The sequence below is a fragment of the Salvelinus fontinalis genome, chromosome 35, assembly GCF_029448725.1.
Source record: "Salvelinus fontinalis isolate EN_2023a chromosome 35, ASM2944872v1, whole genome shotgun sequence".
In the NCBI taxonomy this organism is placed as follows: Eukaryota; Metazoa; Chordata; class Actinopteri; order Salmoniformes; family Salmonidae; genus Salvelinus; species Salvelinus fontinalis.
In genome coordinates this window covers 16-22337 of record NC_074699.1, presented here as the reverse complement: position 1 = coordinate 22337, position 22322 = coordinate 16, and the positions used below count along the sequence as shown (strand labels likewise).

The 22322-nt window shown below is 41.9% G+C and overlaps 1 protein-coding gene across 1 annotated transcript; it reads left to right on the top strand.

Moving 5' to 3' along the window:
- Nucleotides 1–15420: 15420 nt before the first annotated feature.
- LOC129834147 (NAD(P)H dehydrogenase [quinone] 1-like) lies at nt 15421–20820 on the top strand (the record flags this gene model as incomplete). The annotated part of the gene is given in 3 exon segments (XM_055898885.1): nt 15421–15661; nt 20361–20528; nt 20690–20820. Coding segments are annotated over 3 exon segments (303 nt in total), but the record flags the coding sequence as incomplete, so codon positions are not given.
- Nucleotides 20821–22322: the final 1502 nt, after the last annotated feature.

The window sequence follows — 22322 nt, the reverse complement described above, 5'->3', positions numbered from 1 at the left end:
ATGGCAGCGCACAGACTGTCAATCTCCTCCGTTTGTTTCAGGACGCGTTCCTCAACCTCCATTAGCGAAGTGCCTCCTCCTGCTGACTTCATTTTTTAAGGTCAGAGATTCTGTCAACGTCGTGTGTATAGGTGGCAGGGAAGTCAGACGCAGGAGAGTAAACGAAGTGTATATGGAGACTTTTAATAAACGTCCATGAAATGCTCCAAACACGAGTAATATACATATATCAAAATAAAATGGGTACAAGGACCCGTCGCACACCTATACACTAATAAAACAACACTTGACATACAACAATCTCTGACAAACACATGAAGGGAAACAGAGGGTTAAATACACAACAGGTAATGAATGGGATTGACAACAGGTGTGTGGAAAGACAAGACAAAACCAATGGAAAATGAAAAATGGATCGATGATGGCTAGAAGACCGGTGAAGTCGACCGCCGAACACCGCCCGGACAAGGAGAGGCAACGACTTCGGCAGAAGTCGTGACAGATTAGCTAACACAACGTGCCATTGGAACACAGGAGTGATGGTTGCTGATAATGGGCTTCTGTACGCCTATGTAGATATTCCATTAAAAATCTGCCATTTTCAGCTACAATAGTAATTTACAACATTAGCAATGTCTACACTGTATTTCTGATCAATTTGATGTTATTTTAATGGACAATTATTTATTTTTTCTTTCAAAAACAAGAACATTTCTAAGTGACCCCAAACATTTGAACGGTGGTGTATATTCACATCACTCTATCAACACATGTTCAAATCACCGTTGGCAACGATTACAGCTGTGAGTATTTTTGCACACCTAGATTTGGCACAATATTTGCACATTATTCTTTTTTAAATTCTTAAAGCTTCGTCAAGTTGGTTATTGATTATCGATATACAGCAATTTTCAAGTCTTGCCATATATTTTAATACCGATTTAAGTAAAAATTGTAACTCGGCCAGTCAGAAACATTCAATGTCGTCTTGGTAAGCAACTCCAGTGTATATTTGGCCTTGTGTTTTAAATTATTGTTATGCTGAAAGGTAAATTTTTCTCCCAGTGTCTGGTGGAAAGCAGACTGAACCAGGTTTTCCTCTAGGATTGTGCCTGTGCTTAGCTCTATTCCATTTATTTTTTATCCTAAAAAAAACTCTCAAGTCCTTGCCGATGACAAGCAAACCCATAACGTGATGCAGCCACCAAAGTGCTGGAAACTATGAAGAGTGTTGTGTTGTGTTGGATTTGCCCCAAACATAACACTTTTGTATTCAGGACATAATTCATTTCTTTGTCACATTTTTTGCAGGTTTACTTTGTTACCTTGTTACAAACAGGATGCATGTTTCGGAATATTTTGTTTTGTACAAGTCTTCCTTCTTTTCACTCTGTCATTTAGGTTAGTATTGTGGAGTAGCTACAATGTTGTTCACCCATCCTCATTTTTCTCCTATCACTGCCATTCAACTCTGTAACTGTTTCAAAGACCTCATTTGCAATGAGGCCAATGGTTTAGGAAGGACACCTGTATCTTTTGTTGTGACTTTGTGTTTTTATATGTCATCCACAGTGTAATTAACAACTTCACCACGCTCAAAATGGATATTCAATGTATGTTTTTTTTTTTTACCCATTTACCAATAGGTGTCCTTCTTTGTGAGGCATTGAAAAACCTCCCTGGTCTTTGTGGTTGAATCTGTGTTTGATATTCACCTCCCGACTGAGGGACCGTACAGATAATTGTATGTGTGGGGTACAGAGATGAGGTAGTCATTCAAAAATCATGTTAAACACTATTTTTGCACACAGAGTGAATCGATGCAATTTATTATGTGACTTATTAAGCAAATGTTTACTCCTGAACTTATTTAGAATAGCCATAACAAACGGGTTGAATATTTACTCCTGAACTTATTTAGAATAGCCATAACAAACGGGTTGAATATTTAGTGACTCAAGACATTTCAGCTTTTTCTTTTTTATTAATCACAAAAAAAAATCTAAAAACATAATCCCACTTTGACATTATGGGGTATTGTGTGTAGGCCAGTGACACAAAATCTCAAGTTGATCAAATTTGAATTGAGGCTGTAACACAACATAATGAAGAAGAAGAAAGGGGGTATGATTACTTCCTGAACTTCCTGAACACTTCCTATATATCTGCTACAGCCACTGCTGCCACCTGCTGGCTGGATATGTAATTGCAAGTCCTGCTAAATTTCACAAAGACGTTTCAAACCTCTCTGCCTCTCATACCCTGAGGTGACACCAGGTGGCCCAGTATCCATATGTCTCAGGACACCAAGTATGTTCTGTTAGACTGAGACAGGTAGAGGATGTTAACTTTATACAGTATCCATATGTCTCAGGACACCAGGGATGTTCTGTTAGACTGAGACAGGTAGAGGTAGTTAACCTTATACAGTATCCATATGTCTCAGGACACCAGGGATGTTAACCTTATACAGTATCCATATGTCTCAGGACACCAGGGATGTTAACCTTATACAGTATCCATATGTCTCAGGACACCAGGGATATTAACCCTATACAGTATCCATATGTCTCAGGACACCAGGGATGTTCTGTTAGACTGAGACAGATAGAGGTAGTTAACCTTATACAGTATCCATATGTCTCAGGACACCAGGGATGTTAACCTTATACAGTATCCATATGTCTCAGGACACCAGGGATGTTCTGTTAGACTAAGACAGGTAGAGGATGTTAACCTTATACAGTATCCATATGTCTCAGGACACCAGGGATGTTAACTTTATACAGTATCCATATGTCTCAGGACACCAGGGATGTTCTGTTAGACTGAGACAGGTAGAGGATGTTAACCTTATACAGTATCCATATGTCTCAGGACACCAGGGATGTTCTGTTAGACTGAGACAGGTAGAGGATGTTAACCTTATACAGTATCCATATGTCTCAGGACACCAGGGATGTTAACCTTATACAGTATCCATATGTCTCAGGACACCAGGGATGTTAACCTTATACAGTATCCATATGTCTCAGGACACCAGGGATGTTAACCTTATACAGTATCCATATGTCTCAGGACACCAGGGATATTAACCCTATACAGTATCCATATGTCTCAGGACACCAGGAGATATTAACCCTATACAGTATCCATATGTCTCAGGACACCAGGGATATTAACCTTATACAGTATCCATATGTCTCAGGACACCAGGGATGTTCTGTTAGACTGAGACAGATAGAGGTTGTTAACCCTATACAGTATCCAAAAACAATAGATACCACTGTGGCATAAACAGTGAAAGCATGTTTCCAATATTCTCATCATCATTTCGATGCCATAGAGACAACATATTTAGGTTATATTGTACTGGGGTAACTAGGACTCAAATCTATTGTTCTATTGTACTGAGGTAACTAGGCCCCAAATCTATTGTTCTATTGTACTGGGGTAACTAGGACTCAAATCTATTGTTATATTGTACTGAGGTAACTTGGCCCCAAATCTATTGTTCTATTGTACTGGGGTAACTAGGACTCAAATCTATTGTTCTATTATACTGGACTAACTAGGCCCCACATCTATTGTTCTATTGCACTGAGGTAACTAGGCCCCAAATCTATTGTTCTATTGTACTGAGGTATCTAGGCCCCAAATCTAGTGTTCTATTGTACCAGACTAACTAGGCCCCAAATCTAGTGTTCTATTGTACTGAGGTAACTAGGCCCCAAATATATTGTTCTATTGTACCAGACTAACTAGGCCCCAAATCTAGTGTTCTATTGTACTGGAATAACTAGGCCCCAAATCTATTGTACTGGACTAACTAGGCCCCAAATCTATTGTTATATTGTACTGAGGTAACTAGGCCCCAAATCTATTGTTATATTGTACTGAGGTAACTAGGCCCCAAATCTAGTGTTCTATTGTACTGAGGTATCTAGGCCCCAAATCTATTGTTCTATTGTACTAGACTAACTAGGCCCCAAATCTAGTGTTCTATTGTACTGAGGTAATTAGGCCCCAAATCTATTGTTATATTGTACTGAGGTAACTAGGCCCCAAATCTAGTGTTCTATTGTACTGAGGTATCTAGGCCCCAAATCTAGTGTTCTATTGTACTGAGGAAACTAGGCACCAAATCTATTGTTCTATTGTACTGAGGTAACCAGGCTCCAAATCTATTGTTCTATTGTACTGGACTAACTAGGCCCCAAATCTAGTGTTCTATTGTACTGGATTAACTAGGCCCCGAGTATATTGTTCTATTGTACTGGACTAACTAGGCTCCAAATCGATTGTTCTATTGTACTGGACTAACGAGGCTCCAAATCTATTGTTCTATTGTACTGGACTAACTAGGCCCCAAATCTATTGTTCTATTGTACTGGACTAACTAGGCCCCAAATCTATTGTTCTATTGTACTGGACTAACTAGGCCCCAAATATATTGTTCTATTGTACTGAGGTAACTACGCTCCAAATCTATTGTTCTATTGTACTGGACTAACTAGGCCCCATATCTATTGTTCTATTGTACTGGACTAACAAGGCCCCAAATCTATTATTCTATTGTACTGGACTAACTAGGCCCCAAATCTATTGTTCTATTGTACTGGACTAACTAGGCCCCAAATCTATTATTCTATTGTACTGGGTTAACTAGGCCCCAAATATATTGTTCTATTGTACTGGACCAACTAGGCCCCAAATCTATTGTTATATTGTACTGAGGTAACTAGGCCCCAAATCTATTGTTATATTGTACTGAGGTAACTAGGCCCCAAATCGAGTGTTCTATTGTATGAGGTATCTAGGCCCAAAATCTAGTGTTCTATTGTACTGAGGAAACTAGGCACCAAATCTATTGTTCTATTGTACTGAGGTAACTAGGCTCCAAATCTATTGTTCTATTGTACTGGACTAACTAGGCCCCAAAACTATTGTTCTATTGTATTGGACTAACTAGGCCCCAAATCTAGTGTTCTATTGTACTGGACTAACTAGGCCCCGAGTATATTGTTCTATTGTACTGGACTAACTAGGCTCCAAATCTATTGTTCTATTGTACTGGACTAACTAGGCCCCAAATCTATTGTTCTATTGTACTGGACTAACGAGGCTCCAAATCTATTGTTCTAGTGTACTGGACTAACTAGGCCCCAAATCTATTGTTCTATTGTACTGGACTAACTAGGCCCCAAATCTATTGTTCTATTGTACTGGACTAACTAGGCCCCAAATCTATTGTTCTATTGTACTGAGGTAACTACGCTCCAAATCTATTGTTCTATTGTACTGGACTAACTAGGCCCCATATCTATTGTTCTATTGTACTGGACTAACAAGGCCCCAAATCTATTGCTATATTGCACTGGACTAACTAGGCCCCAAATCTAGTGTTCTATTGTACTGGACTAACTAGGCCCCAAATCTATTGTTCTATTGTACTGAGGTAACTTGGCCCAAAATCTATTGTTCTATTGTACTGGGTTAACTAGGCCCCAAATATATTGTTCTATTGTACTGGACCAACTAGGCCCCAAATCTATTGTTCTATTGTACTGAGGAAACTTGGCCCCAAATCTATTGTTCTATTGTACTGGACTAACTAGGCCCCAAATCTATTGTTCTATTGTACTGGACTAACTAGGCCCCAAATTAATTGTTCAATTGTACTGGACTAACTAGGCCCCAAATCTATTATTCTATTGTACTGGGTTAACTAGGCCCCAAATATATTGTTCTATTGTACTGGACCAACTAGGCCCCAAATCTATTGTTCTATTGTACTGAGGTAACTTGGCCCCAAATCTATTGTTCTATTGCACTGGACTAACTAGGCCCCAAATCTAGTGTTCTATTGTACTGGACTAACTAGGCCCCAAATCTATTGTTCTATTGTACTGAGGTAACTAGGCCCCAAATATATTGTACTGGACTAACTAGGCCCCAAATCTATTGTTCTACTGTACTGGATTAACTAGGCCCCGAGTATATTGTTCTATTGTACTGGACTAACTAGGCTCCAAATCTATTGTTCTATTGTACTGGACTAACTAGGCCCCAAATCTATTGTTCTATTGTACTGGACTAACGAGGCTCCAAATCTATTGTTCTATTGTACTGGACTAACTAGGCCCCAAATCTATTGTTCTATTGTACTGGACTAACTAGGCCCCAAATCTATTGTTCTATTGTACTGGACTAACTAGGCCCCAAATCTATTGTTCTATTGTACTGAGGTAACTACGCTCCAAATCTATTGTTCTATTGTACTGGACTAACTAGGCCCCATATCTATTGTTCTATTGTACTGGACTAACAAGGCCCCAAATCTATTGTTCTATTGTACTGAGGTAACTTGGCCCCAAATCTATGGTTCTATTGTACTGGACTAACTAGGCCCCAAATCTATTATTCTATTGTACTGGGTTAACTAGGCCCCAAATCTATTGTTCTATTGTACTGGACCAACTAGGCCCCAAATCTATTGTTCTATTGTACTGAGGTAACTTGGCCCCAAATCTATTGTTCTATTGTACTGGACTAACTAGGCCCCAAATCTATTGTTCTATTGTACTGGACTAACTAGGCCCCAAATCTATTGTTCTATTGTACTGGACTAACTAGTCCCCAAATCTATTATTCTATTGTACTGGGTTAACTAGGCCCCAAATATATTGTTCTATTGTACTGGACCAACTAGGCCCCAAATCTATTGTTATATTGTACTGAGGTAACTAGGCCCCAAATCTAGTGTTCTATTGTACTGAGGTATCTAGGCCCCAAATCTAGTGTTCTATTGTACTGAGGAAACTAGGCACCAAATCTAGTGTTCTATTGTACTGAGGTAACTAGGCTCCAAATCTATTGTTCTATTGTACTGGACTAACTAGGCCCCAAAACTATTGTTCTATTGTACTGGACTAACTAGGCCCCAAATCTATTGTTCTATTGTACTGGACTAACGAGGCTCCAAATCTATTGTTCTATTGTACTGGACTAACTAGGCCCCAAATCTATTGTTATATTGTACTGGACTAACTAGGCCCCAAATCTATTGTTCTATTGTACTGGACTAACTAGGCCCCAAATCTATTGTTCTATTGTACTGAGGTAACTACGCTCCAAATCTATTGTTCTATTGTACTGGACTAACTAGGCCCCATATCTATTGTTCTATTGTACTGGACTAACAAGGCCCCAAATCTATTGCTATATTGCACTGGACTAACTAGGCCCCAAATCTAGTGTTCTATTGTACTGGACTAACAAGGCCCCAAATCTATTGTTCTATTGTACTGAGGTAACTTGGCCCCAAATCTATTGTTCTATTGTACTGGGTTAACTAGGCCCCAAATATATTGTTCTATTGTACTGGACCAACTAGGCCCCAAATCTATTGTTCTATTGTACTGAGGTAACTTGGCCCCAAATCTATTGTTCTATTGTACTGGACTAACTAGGCCCCAAATCTATTGTTCTATTGTACTGGACTAACTAGGCCCCAAATCTATTTTTCTATTGTACTGGACTAACTAGGCCCCAAATCTATTATTCTATTGTACTGGGTTAACTAGGCCCCAAATATATTGTTCTATTGTACTGGACCAACTAGGCCCCAAATCTATTGTTCTATTGTACTGAGGTAACTTGGCCCCAAATCTATTGTTCTATTGTACTGGACTAACTAGGCCCCAAATCTATTGTTCTATTGTACTGGACCAACTAGGCCCCAAATATATTGTTCTATTGTACTGAGGTAACTTGGCCCCAAATCTATTGTTCTATTGTACTGGACTAACTAGGCCCCAAATCTATTGTTCTATTGTACTGGACTAACTAGGCCCCAAATCTATTGTTCTATTGTACTGAGGTAACTAGGCCCCAAATATATTGTTCTATTGTACTGGAACAACTAGGCCCCAAATCTATTGTTCTATTGTACTGAGGTAACTTGGCCCCAAATCTATTGTTCTATTGTACTGGACTAACTAGGCCCCAAATCTATTGTTCTATTGTACTGGACTAACTTGGCCCCAAATCTATTGTTATATTGTAATGGACTAACTAGGCCCCAAATCTAGTGTTCTATTGCACTGGACTAACAAGGCCCAAAATCTAGTGTTCTATTTTTACTGAGGTAACTTGGCCCCAAATCTATTGTTCTATTGTACTGGACTAACTAGGCTCCAAATCTATTATTCTATTGTACTGGGTTAACTAGGCCCCAAATATAATGTTCTATTGTACTGGACTAACTAGGCCCCAAATCCATTATTCTATTGTACTGGGTTAACTAGGCCCCAAATCTATTGTTCTGTTGTACTGAGGGAACTAGGCCCCAAATCTATTGTTCTATTGTACTGGATTAACAAGGCCCCAAATCTATTGTTATATTGTACTGAGGTAACTAGGCCCCAAATATATTGTTCTATTGTACTGAGGTAACTAGGCCCCAAATCTATTGTTATATTGTACTGAGGTAACTAGATCCCCAAATATATTGCTCTATTGTACTGAGGTAACTAGGCCCCAAATCTATTGTTATATTGTACTGGACTAACTAGGCCCCAAATCTATTGTTATATTGTACTGAGGTAACTAGGCCCCAAATATATTGTTCTATTGTACTGGACTAACTAGGCCCCAAATCTATTGTTATATTGTACTGGACTAACTAGGCCCCAAATCTATTGTTATATTGTACTGAGGTAACTAGGCCCCAAATATATTGTTCTATTGTACTGGACTAACTAGGCCCCAAATCTATTGTTCTATTGTACTGGACTAACTAGGCCCCAAATCTATTGTTCTATTGTACTGAGGTAACTAGGCCCCAAATCTATTGTTCTATTGTACTGGGTTAACTAGGCCCCAAATCTATTGTTATATTGTACTGGACTAACTAGGCCCCAAATCTATTGTTATATTGTACTTAGGTAACTAGGCCCCAAATCTATTGTTCTATTATACTGAGGTAACTTGGCCCCAAATCTATTGTTCTATTGTACTGAGGTAACTAGGCCCCAAATCTATTGTTCTATTGTACTGAGGTAACTAGGCCCCAAATCTATTGTTATATTGTACTGAGGTAACTAGGCCCCAAATCTATTGTTCTATTGTACTGAGGTAACTAGGCCCCAAATCTATTGTTATATTGTACTGAGGTAACTAGGCCCCAAATATATTGTACTGGACTAACTAGGCCCCAAATCTATTGTTCTACTGTACTGGATTAACTAAGCCCCACATGTATTGTTCTACTATACAGGACTAACTAGGCCCCAAATCTATTGTTATATTGTACTGGACTAACTAGGCCCCAAATCTATTGTTCTATTGTACTGGGTTAACTAGGCCCCAAATCTAGTGTTCTATTGTACTGGACTAACTAGGCCCCAAATGTAGTGTTCTATTGTACTGGGTTAACTAGGCCCCAAATATATTGTTCTATTGTACTGGACTAACTAGGCCCCAAATATATTGTTTTATTTTACTGGACTAACTAGGCCCCAAATCTATTGTTATATTGTACTGGACTAACTAGGCCCCAAATCTATTGTTCTATTGTACTGGGTTAACTAGGTCCCAAATCTAGTGTTCTATTGTACTGGACTAACTAGGCCCCAAATGTATTGTTCTATTGTACTGGGTTAACTAGGCCCCAAATATATTGTTCTATTGTACTGGACTAACTAGGCCCCAAATATATTGTTATATTGTACTGAGGTAACTAGGCCCCAAATCTATTGTTATATTGTACTGAGGTAACTAGGCCCCAAATCTATTGTTATATTGTACTGGGACTAACTAGGCCCCAAATATATTGTTATATTGTACTGAGGTAACTAGGCCCCAAATATATTGTTATATTGTACTGAGGTAACTAGGCCCCAAATCTACTGTTATATTGTACTGAGGTAACTAGGCCCCAAATCTATTGTTCTATTGTACTGGATTAACAAGGCCCCAAATCTATTGTTATATTGTACTGAGGTAACTAGGCCCCAAATCTATTGTTATATTGTACTGAGGTAACTAGGCCCCAAATCTATTGTTATATTGTACTGGGACTAACTAGGCCCCAAATATATTGTTATATTGTACTGAGGTAACTAGGCCCCAAATATATTGTTATATTGTACTGAGGTAACTAGGCCCCAAATCTATTGTTATATTGTACTGAGGTAACTAGGCCCCATATCTATTGTTCTATTGTACTAGACTAACTAGGCCCCAAATCTATTGTTATATTGTACTGAGGTAACTAGGCCCCAAATATATTGTTCTATTGTACTGGACTAACTAGGTCCCAAATCTATTGTTCTATTGTACTGGACTAACTAGGCCCCAAATCTATTGTTCTATTGTACTGAGGTAACTAGGCCCCAAATCCATTGTTCTATTGTACTGGGTTAACTAGGCCCCAAATATATTGTTCTATTGTACTGGACTAACTAGGCCCCAAATATATTGTTATATTGTACTGAGGTAACTAGGCCCCAAATCTATTGTTCTATTGTACTGGGTTAACTAGGCCCCAAATATATTGTTCTATTGTACTGGACCAACTAGGCCCCAAATCTATTGTTCTATTGTACTGAGGTAACTTGGCCCCAAATCTATTGTTCTATTGTACTGGACTAACTAGGCCCCAAATCTATTGTTCTATTGTACTGGACTAACTAGGCCCCAAATCTATTGTTCTATTGTACTGGACTAACTAGGCCCCAAATCTATTATTCTATTGTACTGGGTTAACTAGGCCCCAAATATATTGTTCTATTGCACTGGACCAACTAGGCCCCAAATCTATTGTTCTATTGTACTGAGGTAACTTGGCCCCAAATCTATTGTTCTATTGTACTGGACTAACTAGGCCCCAAATCTATTGTTCTATTGTACTGGACTAACTAGGCCCCAAATCTATTGTTCTATTGTACTGAGGTAACTAGGCCCCAAATATATTGTTCTATTGTACTGGATCAACTAGGCCCCAAATCTATTGTTCTATTGTACTGAGGTAACTTGGCCCCAAATCTATTGTTCTATTGTACTGGACTAACTTGGCCCCAAATCTATTGTTATATTGTAATGGACTAACTAGGCCCCAAATCTAGTGTTCTATTGTACTGGACTAACAAGGCCCAAAATCTAGTGTTCTATTTTTACTGAGGTAACTTGGCCCCAAATCTATTGTTCTATTGTACTGGACTAACTAGGCTCCAAATCTATTATTCTATTGTACTGGGTTAACTAGGCCCCAAATATATTGTTCTATTGTACTGGACTAACTAGGCCCCAAATCCATTATTCTATTGTACTGGGTTAACTAGGCCCCAAATCTATTGTTCTGTTGTACTGAGGTAACTAGGCCCCAAATCTATTGTTCTATTGTACTGGATTAACAAGGCCCCAAATCTATTGTTATATTGTACTGAGGTAACTAGGCCCCAAATATATTGTTCTATTGTACTGACGTAACTAGGCCCCAAATCTATTGTTATATTGTACTTAGGTAACTAGATCCCCAAATATATTGCTCTATTGTACTGAGGTAACTAGGCCCCAAATCTAGTGTTCTATTGTACTGAGGTATCTAGGCCCCAAATCTATTGTTATATTGTACTGGACTAACTAGGCCCCAAATCTATTGTTCTATTGTACTGAGGTAACTAGGCCCCAAATATATTGTTCTATTGTACTGGACTAACTAGGCCCCAAATCTATTGTTCTATTGTACTGAGGTAACTAGGCCCCAAATATATTGTTCTATTGTACTGGACTAACTAGGCCCCAAATCTATTGTTCTATTGTACTGGACTAACTAGGCCCCAAATCTATTGTTCTATTGTACTGAGGTAACTAGGCCCCAAATCTATTGTTCTATTGTACTGGGTTAACTAGGCCCCAAATCTATTGTTATATTGTACTGGACTAACTAGGCCCCAAATCTATTGTTATATTGTACTTAGGTAACTAGGCCCCAAATCTATTGTTCTATTATACTGAGGTAACTTGGCCCCAAATCTATTGTTATATTGTACTGAGGTAACTAGGCCCCAAATCTATTGTTATATTGTACTGGAGTAACTAGGCCCCAAATCTATTGTTATATTGTACTGAGGTAACTAGGCACCAACTCTATTGTTATATTGTACTCAGGTAACTAGGCCCCAAATCTAGGAATTCTGAACAGAGAACCAATTGTCTGTCATGATATCCTGGGTCCAGAGTCATGTGATGAAAATTGAGAACAGGATGGTATGCCAAATGGCTCCCTATTCCCTATATAGTGGTACTACTATCGACCAGAGCCCTATGGGAATAGGCTTCCATTTGGGACACACTTTATTGACACTGAGACACTTAAAGTTGAAGTCGGAAGTTTACATACACTTAGGTTGGAGTCATTCAAACTCGTTTTTCAACCACTTCACAAATTTCTTGTTAAGTATATGTATATGTGGAGCACGGGGGTGGCAGCATCATGTTGTGGGGGTGCTTTGCTGCAGGAGCGACTGGTGCACTTCACAAAATAGATGGCATCATGAGGTAGGAAAACTATAGTTTTGGAAAGTCGGTTAGGACATCTACTTTGTGCATGACACAAGTCATTTTTCCAACAATTGTTTACAGACAGATTATTTCACTTATTTGTATCACTGACCCACTGTATCACAATTCCAGTGGGTCAGAAGTTTACATACACTAAGTTGACTGTGCCTTTAAACAGCTTGGAAAATTCCCCAAAATGATGTCATGGCTTTAGAAGCTTCTGATAGGCTAATTGACATCATTTGAGTCCATTGGAGGTGTACCTGTGGATTTATTTCAAGGCCACCCTTCAAACTCAGTGCCTCTTTGCTTGACATCATGGGAAAATCAAAAGAAATAAGCCAAGACCTCAGAAAAAATTTGTGGACCTCCACAAGTCTGGTTCATCCTTGAGAGCAATTTCCAAACGCCTGAAGGTACCACGTTCATCTGTACAAACAATAGTACGCAAGTATAAACACCATGGGACCATGCAGCTGTCATACCGCTCAGGAAGGAGACGCGTTCTGTCTCCTAGAGATGAACGTACTTTGGTGAGAAAGGTGCAAATCAATCTCAGTACAACAGCAAAGGACCTTGTGAAGATGCTGGAGGAAACAGGTACAAAATAATCTATATTCACAGTAAAATGAGTCCTACATCGACATAATCTGAAAGGCCGCTCAGCAAGGAAGAAGCCACTGCTCCAAAATCGCCATAAAAAAGCCAGACTACGGTTTGCAACTGCAAATGGGGACAAAGATCGTACTTTTTGGAGAAATGTCCTCTGGTCTGATGAAACGAAAATAGAACTGTCTGGCCATAATGACCATCGTTATGTTTGGAGGAAAAAGGGGGAGCTTGCAAGCTGAAGAACACCATCCCAACCGTGAAGCACTGCGGTGGCAGTATCATGTTGTGGGGGTGCTTTGCTGCAGGAGGGACTGGTGCACTTCACAAAATTGATGACATGAGGTTGGAAAATTATGTGGATATATTGAAGCAACATCTCAAGACATCAGTCAGGAAGTTAAAGCTTGGTTGCAAATGGGTCTTCCAAATGAACAATGACTCCAAGCATACTTCCAAAGTTGTGGCAAAATGGCTTAAGGACAACAAAGTCAAAGTTTTGGAGTGGCCATCACAAGCCCTGACCTCAATCCAATAGAACATTTGTGGGCAGAACTGAAAAAGTGTGTGCGAGCAAGGAGGCCTACAAACCTGACTCAGTTACACCAGCTCTGTCAGGAGGAATGGGCCAAATTTCACCCAACTTATTGTGGGAAGCTTGTGGAAGGCTACCCGAAACGTTTGACCCAAGTTAAACAATTTAAAGGCAATGGCACCAAATACTAATTGAGTGTATGTAAACTTCTGACCCAATGGGAATGTGATTAAAGAAATTAAAGCTGAAATAAATCATTCTCTCTACTATTATTCTGACATTTTACATTCTTAAAATAAAGTGGTGATCCTAACTGACCTAAAACAGGGAATTCTTCTTAGGATTAAATGTCAGGAATTGTGAAAAACTGAGTTTAAATATATTTGGCTAAGGTGTATGTAAACTTCCGACTTCAACTGTATCAGCTGCAATGGCAATGTAGGAGAGTAAACATTAGTGAACAAATTGATTCTGGATTGATTACCAGAGGACAATGACTGGCTTGTCACCAAGGCCAAGAACAACAGTTGGAGACAAATAAGCAAACAGTTTGGACATTCAAGTACATAGTGGTACTACTATAGACCAGAGCCATGTTCCCTATTTAGTGCACTACTTTAGACCAGAGCCCTATTCCCTATATAGTGGTACTACTATAGACCAGAGCCCTGTTCCCTATTTAGTGCACTACTTTAGACCAGAGCCCTATTCCCTATATAGTGGTACTACTATAGAGCAGGAAACTGAGCCCATTATGACACAGCACATTGTAGAACAGATTACTGTGCAGAAACATGGCCTGCAATTAATTAGCTGTTTACATAAAATTATACATACATTGAATCTATAGGTCAAAGTTGTTGATGTTCGTGGGACACCTGTGTGTGTCCTACTTGTAGAATGTGGGCTATGTCGTTATTGTGCGGCTATATAAAGACAGCAAGTTCATCTTGATCTATGGTTGAATTAGAATTACAGTCTATCAGCTGTCCCAACCTCTGTCTGTCTGTCTGTCTGTCGTTCCAGTGAGGGATGACAAACGTGTGCAAGTGACATTCCAAACATTCCGAAGACTGGTCAGATCAGTCAGTCTTGGTTTTGAGACGAGTCATAATGTCATGGCGCATTCCGCACTGGACCCCACCTAACGCAAATACTGAGGCGGCACGCAGCACAATAGGTGTGTGTACTGTGTGTTGGAACCGGACAGTCTGAAAACACGCCACTTTGATACAGCTACAGCCGAAAGTTGCTTTTTCGTAGCAGGTTAGAAGAATTTACGCAGCAGGTTTGGAGAAGAAACGCATCATGTTCGGAAAATTAGGTTAAGGTTAGGAAAATAGTTAGGGTTTGCGAAATTCTTTCCTAACATGCTACGAAATTCACTTCGGGTGAAGTACCATGTTTTAGGGAGTCCAGTGTTGTAACACCTTTTACATGTCAAAAAGTTCCAGAGTAGGTGTGAGAGCATTTTTGACTAGCCAATGTTTCTTTACGCATCGCTAATGAAGAGCATTTAAGTCGGATAAACTCATGGTACCCATATGAATGGTCTAATACAGAGAAGAATACCACAAAACACTGTTTTCCTAAAGCCAAAAGTAGTAAACCAAACATTCTCTCCTTAACCGGTCAACTGACGGTAACATTTCCCGACTTTAAAACACGCCCTGATAGACTGGTCGGTCCCATGGCTGACGAGGCTACAGGGAGTTTTTCTCTTTCTTGTTTTCTTCTTTGTGTACGTGTAACTCGAGACTCTGGTGTTATGTAACCGCTCAATCACAGTTTCAATCAAACCATGTTTCTCACGCGAATATCCGTGGGCGGTTCCATAGTGATAAGAGCTGCGCGCTGCGGCACCGGACAAAGGCGCAGGTTTTCCCCTCGAGTTGCAGAAGAGCGAGAGCCCAGATCCGGGGAAGGACCGATCATAAACACGCGTCATGGGTAAGTCTCAATGGTGACATATTAGTGCGTTTATAATATCTCTGCTTTCAAGTACTTTGGTTTATATTTCATTATCCTGCTGGCTTGTTCAGATGAATTTAAAGTTGTCATGCAGTGCAGAGTCCAGAGTCCAGTGTTTGAGTGATTAGCCAACAAGTGGTGTGATTTTGTGCTGATGCCTTCGTACTTTGCGTTGCTACACTGAGTAAGATTTATGCAAACGCTATAATGACAAAGCCACTCTGTTTTTTTATTCCTTAAAGCAGATTATTGTGATCAGCATTATTGAACTTGGACAGCTTTGTATAATTGTCCTGTTGTAGTTTAACAAACACAATGGATGTATGATGTATTGGCAGTCATGGAAACAGTCAAATATACCTTAATAGAAAATGAGTCAGGTATCAAATCATATCTAATGTATTTATAAAGCCCTTCGTACATCAGCTGATATCTCAAAGTGCTGTACAGAAACCCAGCCTAAAACCCCAAACAGCAAGCAATGGCAGGTGTAGAAGCACGGTGGCTAGGAAAAACTCCCTAGAAAGTCCCAGAACCTAGGAAGAAACCTAGAGAGGAACCAGGCTATGAGGGGTGGTCAGTCCTCTTCTGGCTGTGCCGGGTGGAGATTATAACAGAACATGGCCAAGATGTTCAAATGTTCATAAATGACCAACATGGTCAAATAATAATAATCACAGTAGTTGTCGAGGGTGCAGCAAGTCAGCACCTCAGGAGTAAATGTCAGTTGGCTTTTCATAGCCGATCATTAAGAGTATCTCTACCGCTCCTGCTGTCTCTCTAGAGAGTTGAAAACAGCAGGTCTGGGACAGGTAGCACATCCGGTGAACAGGTCAGGGTTCCATAGCCGCAGGCAGAACAGTTGAAACTGGAGCAGCAGCACGGCCAGGTGGACTGGGGACAGCAAGGAGTCATCGTGCCAGGTAGTCCTAAGGCATGGTCCTAGGGCTCAGGTCCTCCGAGAGAGAGAAAGAAAGAGAGAATTAGAGAGAGCATACTTAAATTCACACAGGACACCGGATAAGACAGGAGGAGTACTCCAGATATAACAAACTGACCCTAGCCCCCCGACACACAAACTACTGCAGCATAAATACTGGAGGCTGAGACAGGAGGGGTCAGGATACACTGTGGCCCCATCCGATGATACCCCCGGACAGGGCCAAACAGGAAGGATATAACCCCACCCACTTTGCCAAAGCACAGCCCCCACACCACTAGAGGGATATCTTCAACCACCAATTTACCATCCTGAGACAAGGCCGAGTATAGCCCACAAAGATCTCCGCCACGGCACAACCCAAGGGAGGGCGCCAACCCAGACAGGAAGATCACGTCAGTGACTCTACCCCCTCAAGTGACGCACCCCTCCTAGGGACGGCATGAAAGAGCACCAGAGGCAGAGAATCCCAGTGGAGAGAGGGGAACCGGCCAGGCAGAGACAGCAAGGGCGGTTCGTTGCTCCAGAGCCTTTCCGTTCACCTTCACACTCCTGGGCCAGACTTCACTCAATCATATGACCCACTGAAGAGATGAGTCTTCAGTAAAGACTTAAAAGTTGAGACCGAGTCTACGTCTCTCACATGGGTAGGCAGACCATTCCATAAAAATTAAGATCTATAGGAGAAAGCCCTGCCTCCAGCTGTTTGCTTAGACATTCTAGGGACAATTAGGAGGCCTGCGTCTTGTGACCGTAGCGTACGTGTAGGTATGTACGGCAGGACCAAATCGGAAAGATAGGTAGGAGCAAGCCCATGTAATGCTTTGTAGGTTAGCAGTAAAACCTTGAAATCAGCCCTTGCCTTAACAGGAAGCCAGTGTAGGGAGGCTAGCACTGGAGTAATATGATCAAATTTTGGGGTTCTAGTCAGGATTCTAGCAGCCGTATTTAGCGCTAACTGAAGTTTATTTTGTGCTTTATCCGGGTAGCCGGAAAGTAGAGCATTGCAGTAGTCTAACCTAGAAGTAACAAAAGCATGGATTAATTTTTCTGCATCATTTTTGGACAGAAAGTTTCTGATTTTTGCAATGTTACGTAAATGGAAAAAAGCTGTCCTTGAAAGTCTTGATATGTTCGTCAAAAGAGAGATCAGGGTCCAGAGTAACGCCGAGGTCCTTCACAGTTTTATTTGAGACGACTGTACAACCATCAAGATTAATTGTCAGATTTAACAGAAGATCTCTTTGTTTCTTGGGACCTAGAACAAGCATCTCTATTTTGTCCGAGTTTAAAAGTAGAACGTTTTCAGCCATCCACTTCCTTATGTCTGAAACACAGGTTTCTAGCGAGGGCAATTTTGGGGTTTCACCATGTTTCATTGAAATGTACAGCTGTGTGTCGTCAGCATAGCAATGAAAGTTAACATTATGTTTTCGAATGACATCCCCAAGTGGTAAAATATATAGTGAAAACAATAGTGGGCCTAAAACGGAACCTTGAGGAACACTGAAATTTACAGTTTATTTGTCAGAGGACAAGCCATTCACAGAGACAAACTGATATCTTTCCGACAGATAAGATCTAAACCAGGCCAGAACTGGTCCGTGTAGACCAATTTGTGTTTCCAATCTCTCCAAAAGAATGTGGTGATCGATGGTATCAAAGGCAGCACTAAGGTCTAGGAGCACGAGGACAGATGCAGAGCCTCGGTCTGACGCCATTAAAAGGTCATTTACCACCTTCACAAGTGCAGTCTCAGTGCTATGATGGGGTCTAAAACCAGACTGAAGCATTTCGTATACATTGTTTGTCAACAGCTTTTTCTAACATTTTTGAGAGGAATGGAAGATTCGATATAGGCCGATAGTTTTTAATGTTTTCTGGGTCAAGATTTGGCTTTTTCAAGAGAGACTTTATTACTGCCACTTTTAGTGAGTTTGGTACACATCCGGTGAATAGAGAGCCGTTTATTATGTTCAACATAGGAGGGCCGAGCACAGGAAGCAGCTCTTTAAGTAGTTTAGCTGGAATAGGGTCCAGTATGCAGCTTGAAGGTTTAGAGGCCATGATTATTTTCATCATTGTGTCAAGAGATATAGTACTAAAACACTTGAGTGTCTCTCTTGATCCTAGGTCCTGGCAGAGTTGTGCCAAAGTGAAATGTCACCCAGTAAAATACTACTTGAAAAAGTCTGAAAAGTATTTGGTTTTAAATATACTTAAGTATCAAAAGTAAAAAATAATTGCTAAAAAAAAAATATAATAATAATACTTTAAGTATCAAAAGTAAAAAAGTAAAAAAAAAAAAAAGTAAATAAATAATTTCAAACATCCTCCTATTTTCTCGTTGTTTTTATTTACAGATGGGAGGGGCTCCAAGACTCTGTAGCAGGAGGATGTTGTGGAGCCTCCTGACCAGCCTACAGGCAGTGTTGTTGTATGGGTGCGTGCTGGTGGCAGGCATGTCAGGCGCAGGAGATCCACCTTGCTATAAAACGAAGCAGTTTAATAAGTGCTCAAAACGACCGAAAATATATCAAATAATACAAATGGGTACAAAAACCGTCGCACACCAGAACATAATCTTACACAAAGCTTACAAACAAACAATCTCCGACAAGGACAATGAGGGGGAACAGAGGGTTAATAAATACACAACATGTAATGAATGGGATTTGGAAACAGGTGTGATACAAGACAAGACAAAGCCAATGGAAAATGAAAAGAGGATCAGCGATGGCTAGAAGGTCGACGACCGCCGAACGCCGCCCGAACAAGGAGAGGGACCGACTTCGGAGGAAGTCGTGACAGCTGTGTGAAATAGGATATTGTTTTTGTACCCCTCCCCTCCCAAATGGCAGACTCACCAGACATGTTTCACGATTCTCTCTGAAAGTATGTGATGACTGACTGCTGTACACAGGTACAGAACATTAGGAATGTACAAGCCGTCTACTGCTCATTGAGACGAAAGGGGAAATTGTCATTGCCGCAAACAAACCTAGAACGTGTTCATGACGTTTCCTGTTATCCTGGGTAATAGCCCACTAATACAGACTGAGGCCCACATCACCTTGATTCAACTCACTGAGGGGTTGATGATTCGTTGACATGTTGAATCAGGGACAACAATGTGTACTGTTGGGAGGACTGGAGCTGGGAAACACTGCCCTATATAGTACACCACCCTATTGGACACTGGTCAAAAGTAGTGCACTATAAAGGGAATAGGGTGCCATGTGGAACACAGACACAGTCATAACCCAGTAATGACATACATTCTTGGGAAAAAGGTGCTCTCTAGAACCAAAAAGGGTTTTTCAGCTGTTCTCATAGAAGAACCCTTTTGAATAACCTCTTTTGGGTTCCAGGTAGAACTCTTTTTGGTCACAGGTAGAACTCTTTTGGGTTCCAGGTAGAACTCTTTTTGGTTCCGGGTAGAACTCTTTTTGGTTCCAGGTAGAACCCTTTTTGGTTCCAGGTGGAACTCTTTTGGGTTCCAAAGGGGTTATACCTGTAACCAAAAAAGGGTTCTCCTATGGCGACAGCCACAGAACCCTTTTGGAAAGTTTTTTTTCTAAGAGTGAGTAAAAAACAGATAATAACACATTCATAACGAAATGTAACTTGATGTGTAGTTTTGATTTAGGGAAACAATTATGACTGATCCATCCACCAGCTTATCATACATGCGTCCCTGTGTGTGTGTGTGTGTGTGTTCTTGTGTGTGTGTACCAGCTCAGAAGACAGTGCTGATTGTGTACGCCCATCAGAGTGGGGAGTCCTTTAACTCGGCAGCGAAGGATGTTGCCGTGGAAGCCCTCAGACAGCAGGGCTACAAGGTTGTTGTGTCTGACCTCTACGCCATGAACTTCAGAGCCTCCGCCACAATGGAGGATATCACAGGTACACACACACACACGCCAACACACACACACACATGCCAAAACACACACCTGCCAACACGCGCACACACACATACCAACACGCACACACACACACGCCAACATACGTGCCAACAAACTACACACACGCTTGACGTTGCTGCTGTTCTGTCTCTTTGTCAGGTGAGGTGAAGAACCCGGAGCACTTCAAGTACGGAGAGGAGACCATGCAAGCCTGGAAGGAGGGTCGACTCAGTGATGACATCGTAGCTGAGCAGCGGAAAGTGGAGGCGGCGGAGCTCGTCATCTTCCAGGTCAGAGGTCACACACTCCTCTCTCTCTCCTTCCCCTCAAATTTCTTTCTGTCTCTCTCCCCTTCCCCCCTCTCTCTTTCTGTCTCACTCCCCTTCCCCCCCCTCTCTCTTTCTGTCTCACTCCCCTTCCCCCCTCTCTCTCTTTCTGTCTCACTCCCATTCCCCCCTCTCTCTCTTTCTGTCTCACTCCCCTTCCCCCCTCTCTCTCTTTATGTCTCACTCCCCTTCCCCCCTCTCTCTTTCTGTCTCACTCCCCTTCCCCCTCTCTCTCTTTCTGTCTCACTCCCCTTCCCCCACTCTCTCTTTCTGTCTCACTCCCCTTCCCCCTCTCTCTCTTTCTGTCTCACTCCCCTTCCCCATCTCTCTTTTTGTCTCACTCCCCTTCCCCCATCTCTCTTTTTGTCTCACTCCCCTTCCCCCACCTCTCTTTCTGTCTCACTCCCCTTCCCCCTCTCTCTCTTTTTGTCTCACTCCCCTTCCCCCTCTCTCTCTTTCTGTCTCACTCCCCTTCCCCCTCTCTCTCTTTCTGTCTCACTCCCCTTCCCCCTCTCTCTCTTTATGTCTCACTCCCCTTCCCCCCTCTCTCTCTTTCTGTCTCACTCCCCTTCCCCCCACCTCTCTTTCTGTCTCACCCCCCTTCCCCCCACCTCTCTTTCTGTCTCACTCCCCTTCCCCCCACCTCTCTTTCTGTCTCACCCCCCTTCCCCCCACCTCTCTTTCTGTCTCACCCCCCTTCCCCCCACCTCTCTTTCTGTCTCACCCCCCTTCCCCCCACCTCTCTTTCTGTCTCACCCCCCTTCCCCCCACCTCTCTTTCTGTCTCACCCCCCTTCCCCCACCCCTCTTTCTGTCTCACCCCCCTTCCCCCCACCTCTTTCTGTCTCACCCCCCTTCCCCCCACCTCTTTCTGTCTCACTCCCCTGCCCCCATCTCTCTTTTTGTCTCACTCCCCTTCCCCCCTCTCTCTCTTTCTGTCTCACTCCCCTTCCCCCCACCCCTCTTTCTGTCTCACTCCCCTTCCCCCCCACCTCTCTTTCTGTCTCACTCCCCTTCCCCCCCACCTCTCTTTCTGTCTCACTCCCCTTCCCCCCCACCTCTCTTTCTGTCTCACTCCCCTTCCCCCCCACCTCTCTTTCTGTCTCACTCCCCTTCCCCCCCACCTCTCTTTCTGTCTCACTCCCCTTCCCCCCCACCTCTCTTTCTGTCTCACTCCCCTTCCCCCCCACCTCTCTTTTCGTCTCACTCCCCTTCCCCCCTCTCTCTCTTTCTGTCTCACTCCCCTTCCCCCCTCTCTCTCTTTCTGTCTCACTCCCCTTCCCCCCACCCCTCTTTCTGTCTCACTCCCCTTCCCCCCCACCCCTCTTTCTGTCTCACTCCCCTTCCCCCTCTCTCTCTTTCTGTCTCACTCCCCTTCCCCCCACCTCTCTTTCTGTCTCACTCCCCTTCCCCCCACCTCTCTTTCTGTCTCACTCCCCTTCCCCTTCTCTCTCTTTCTGTCTCACT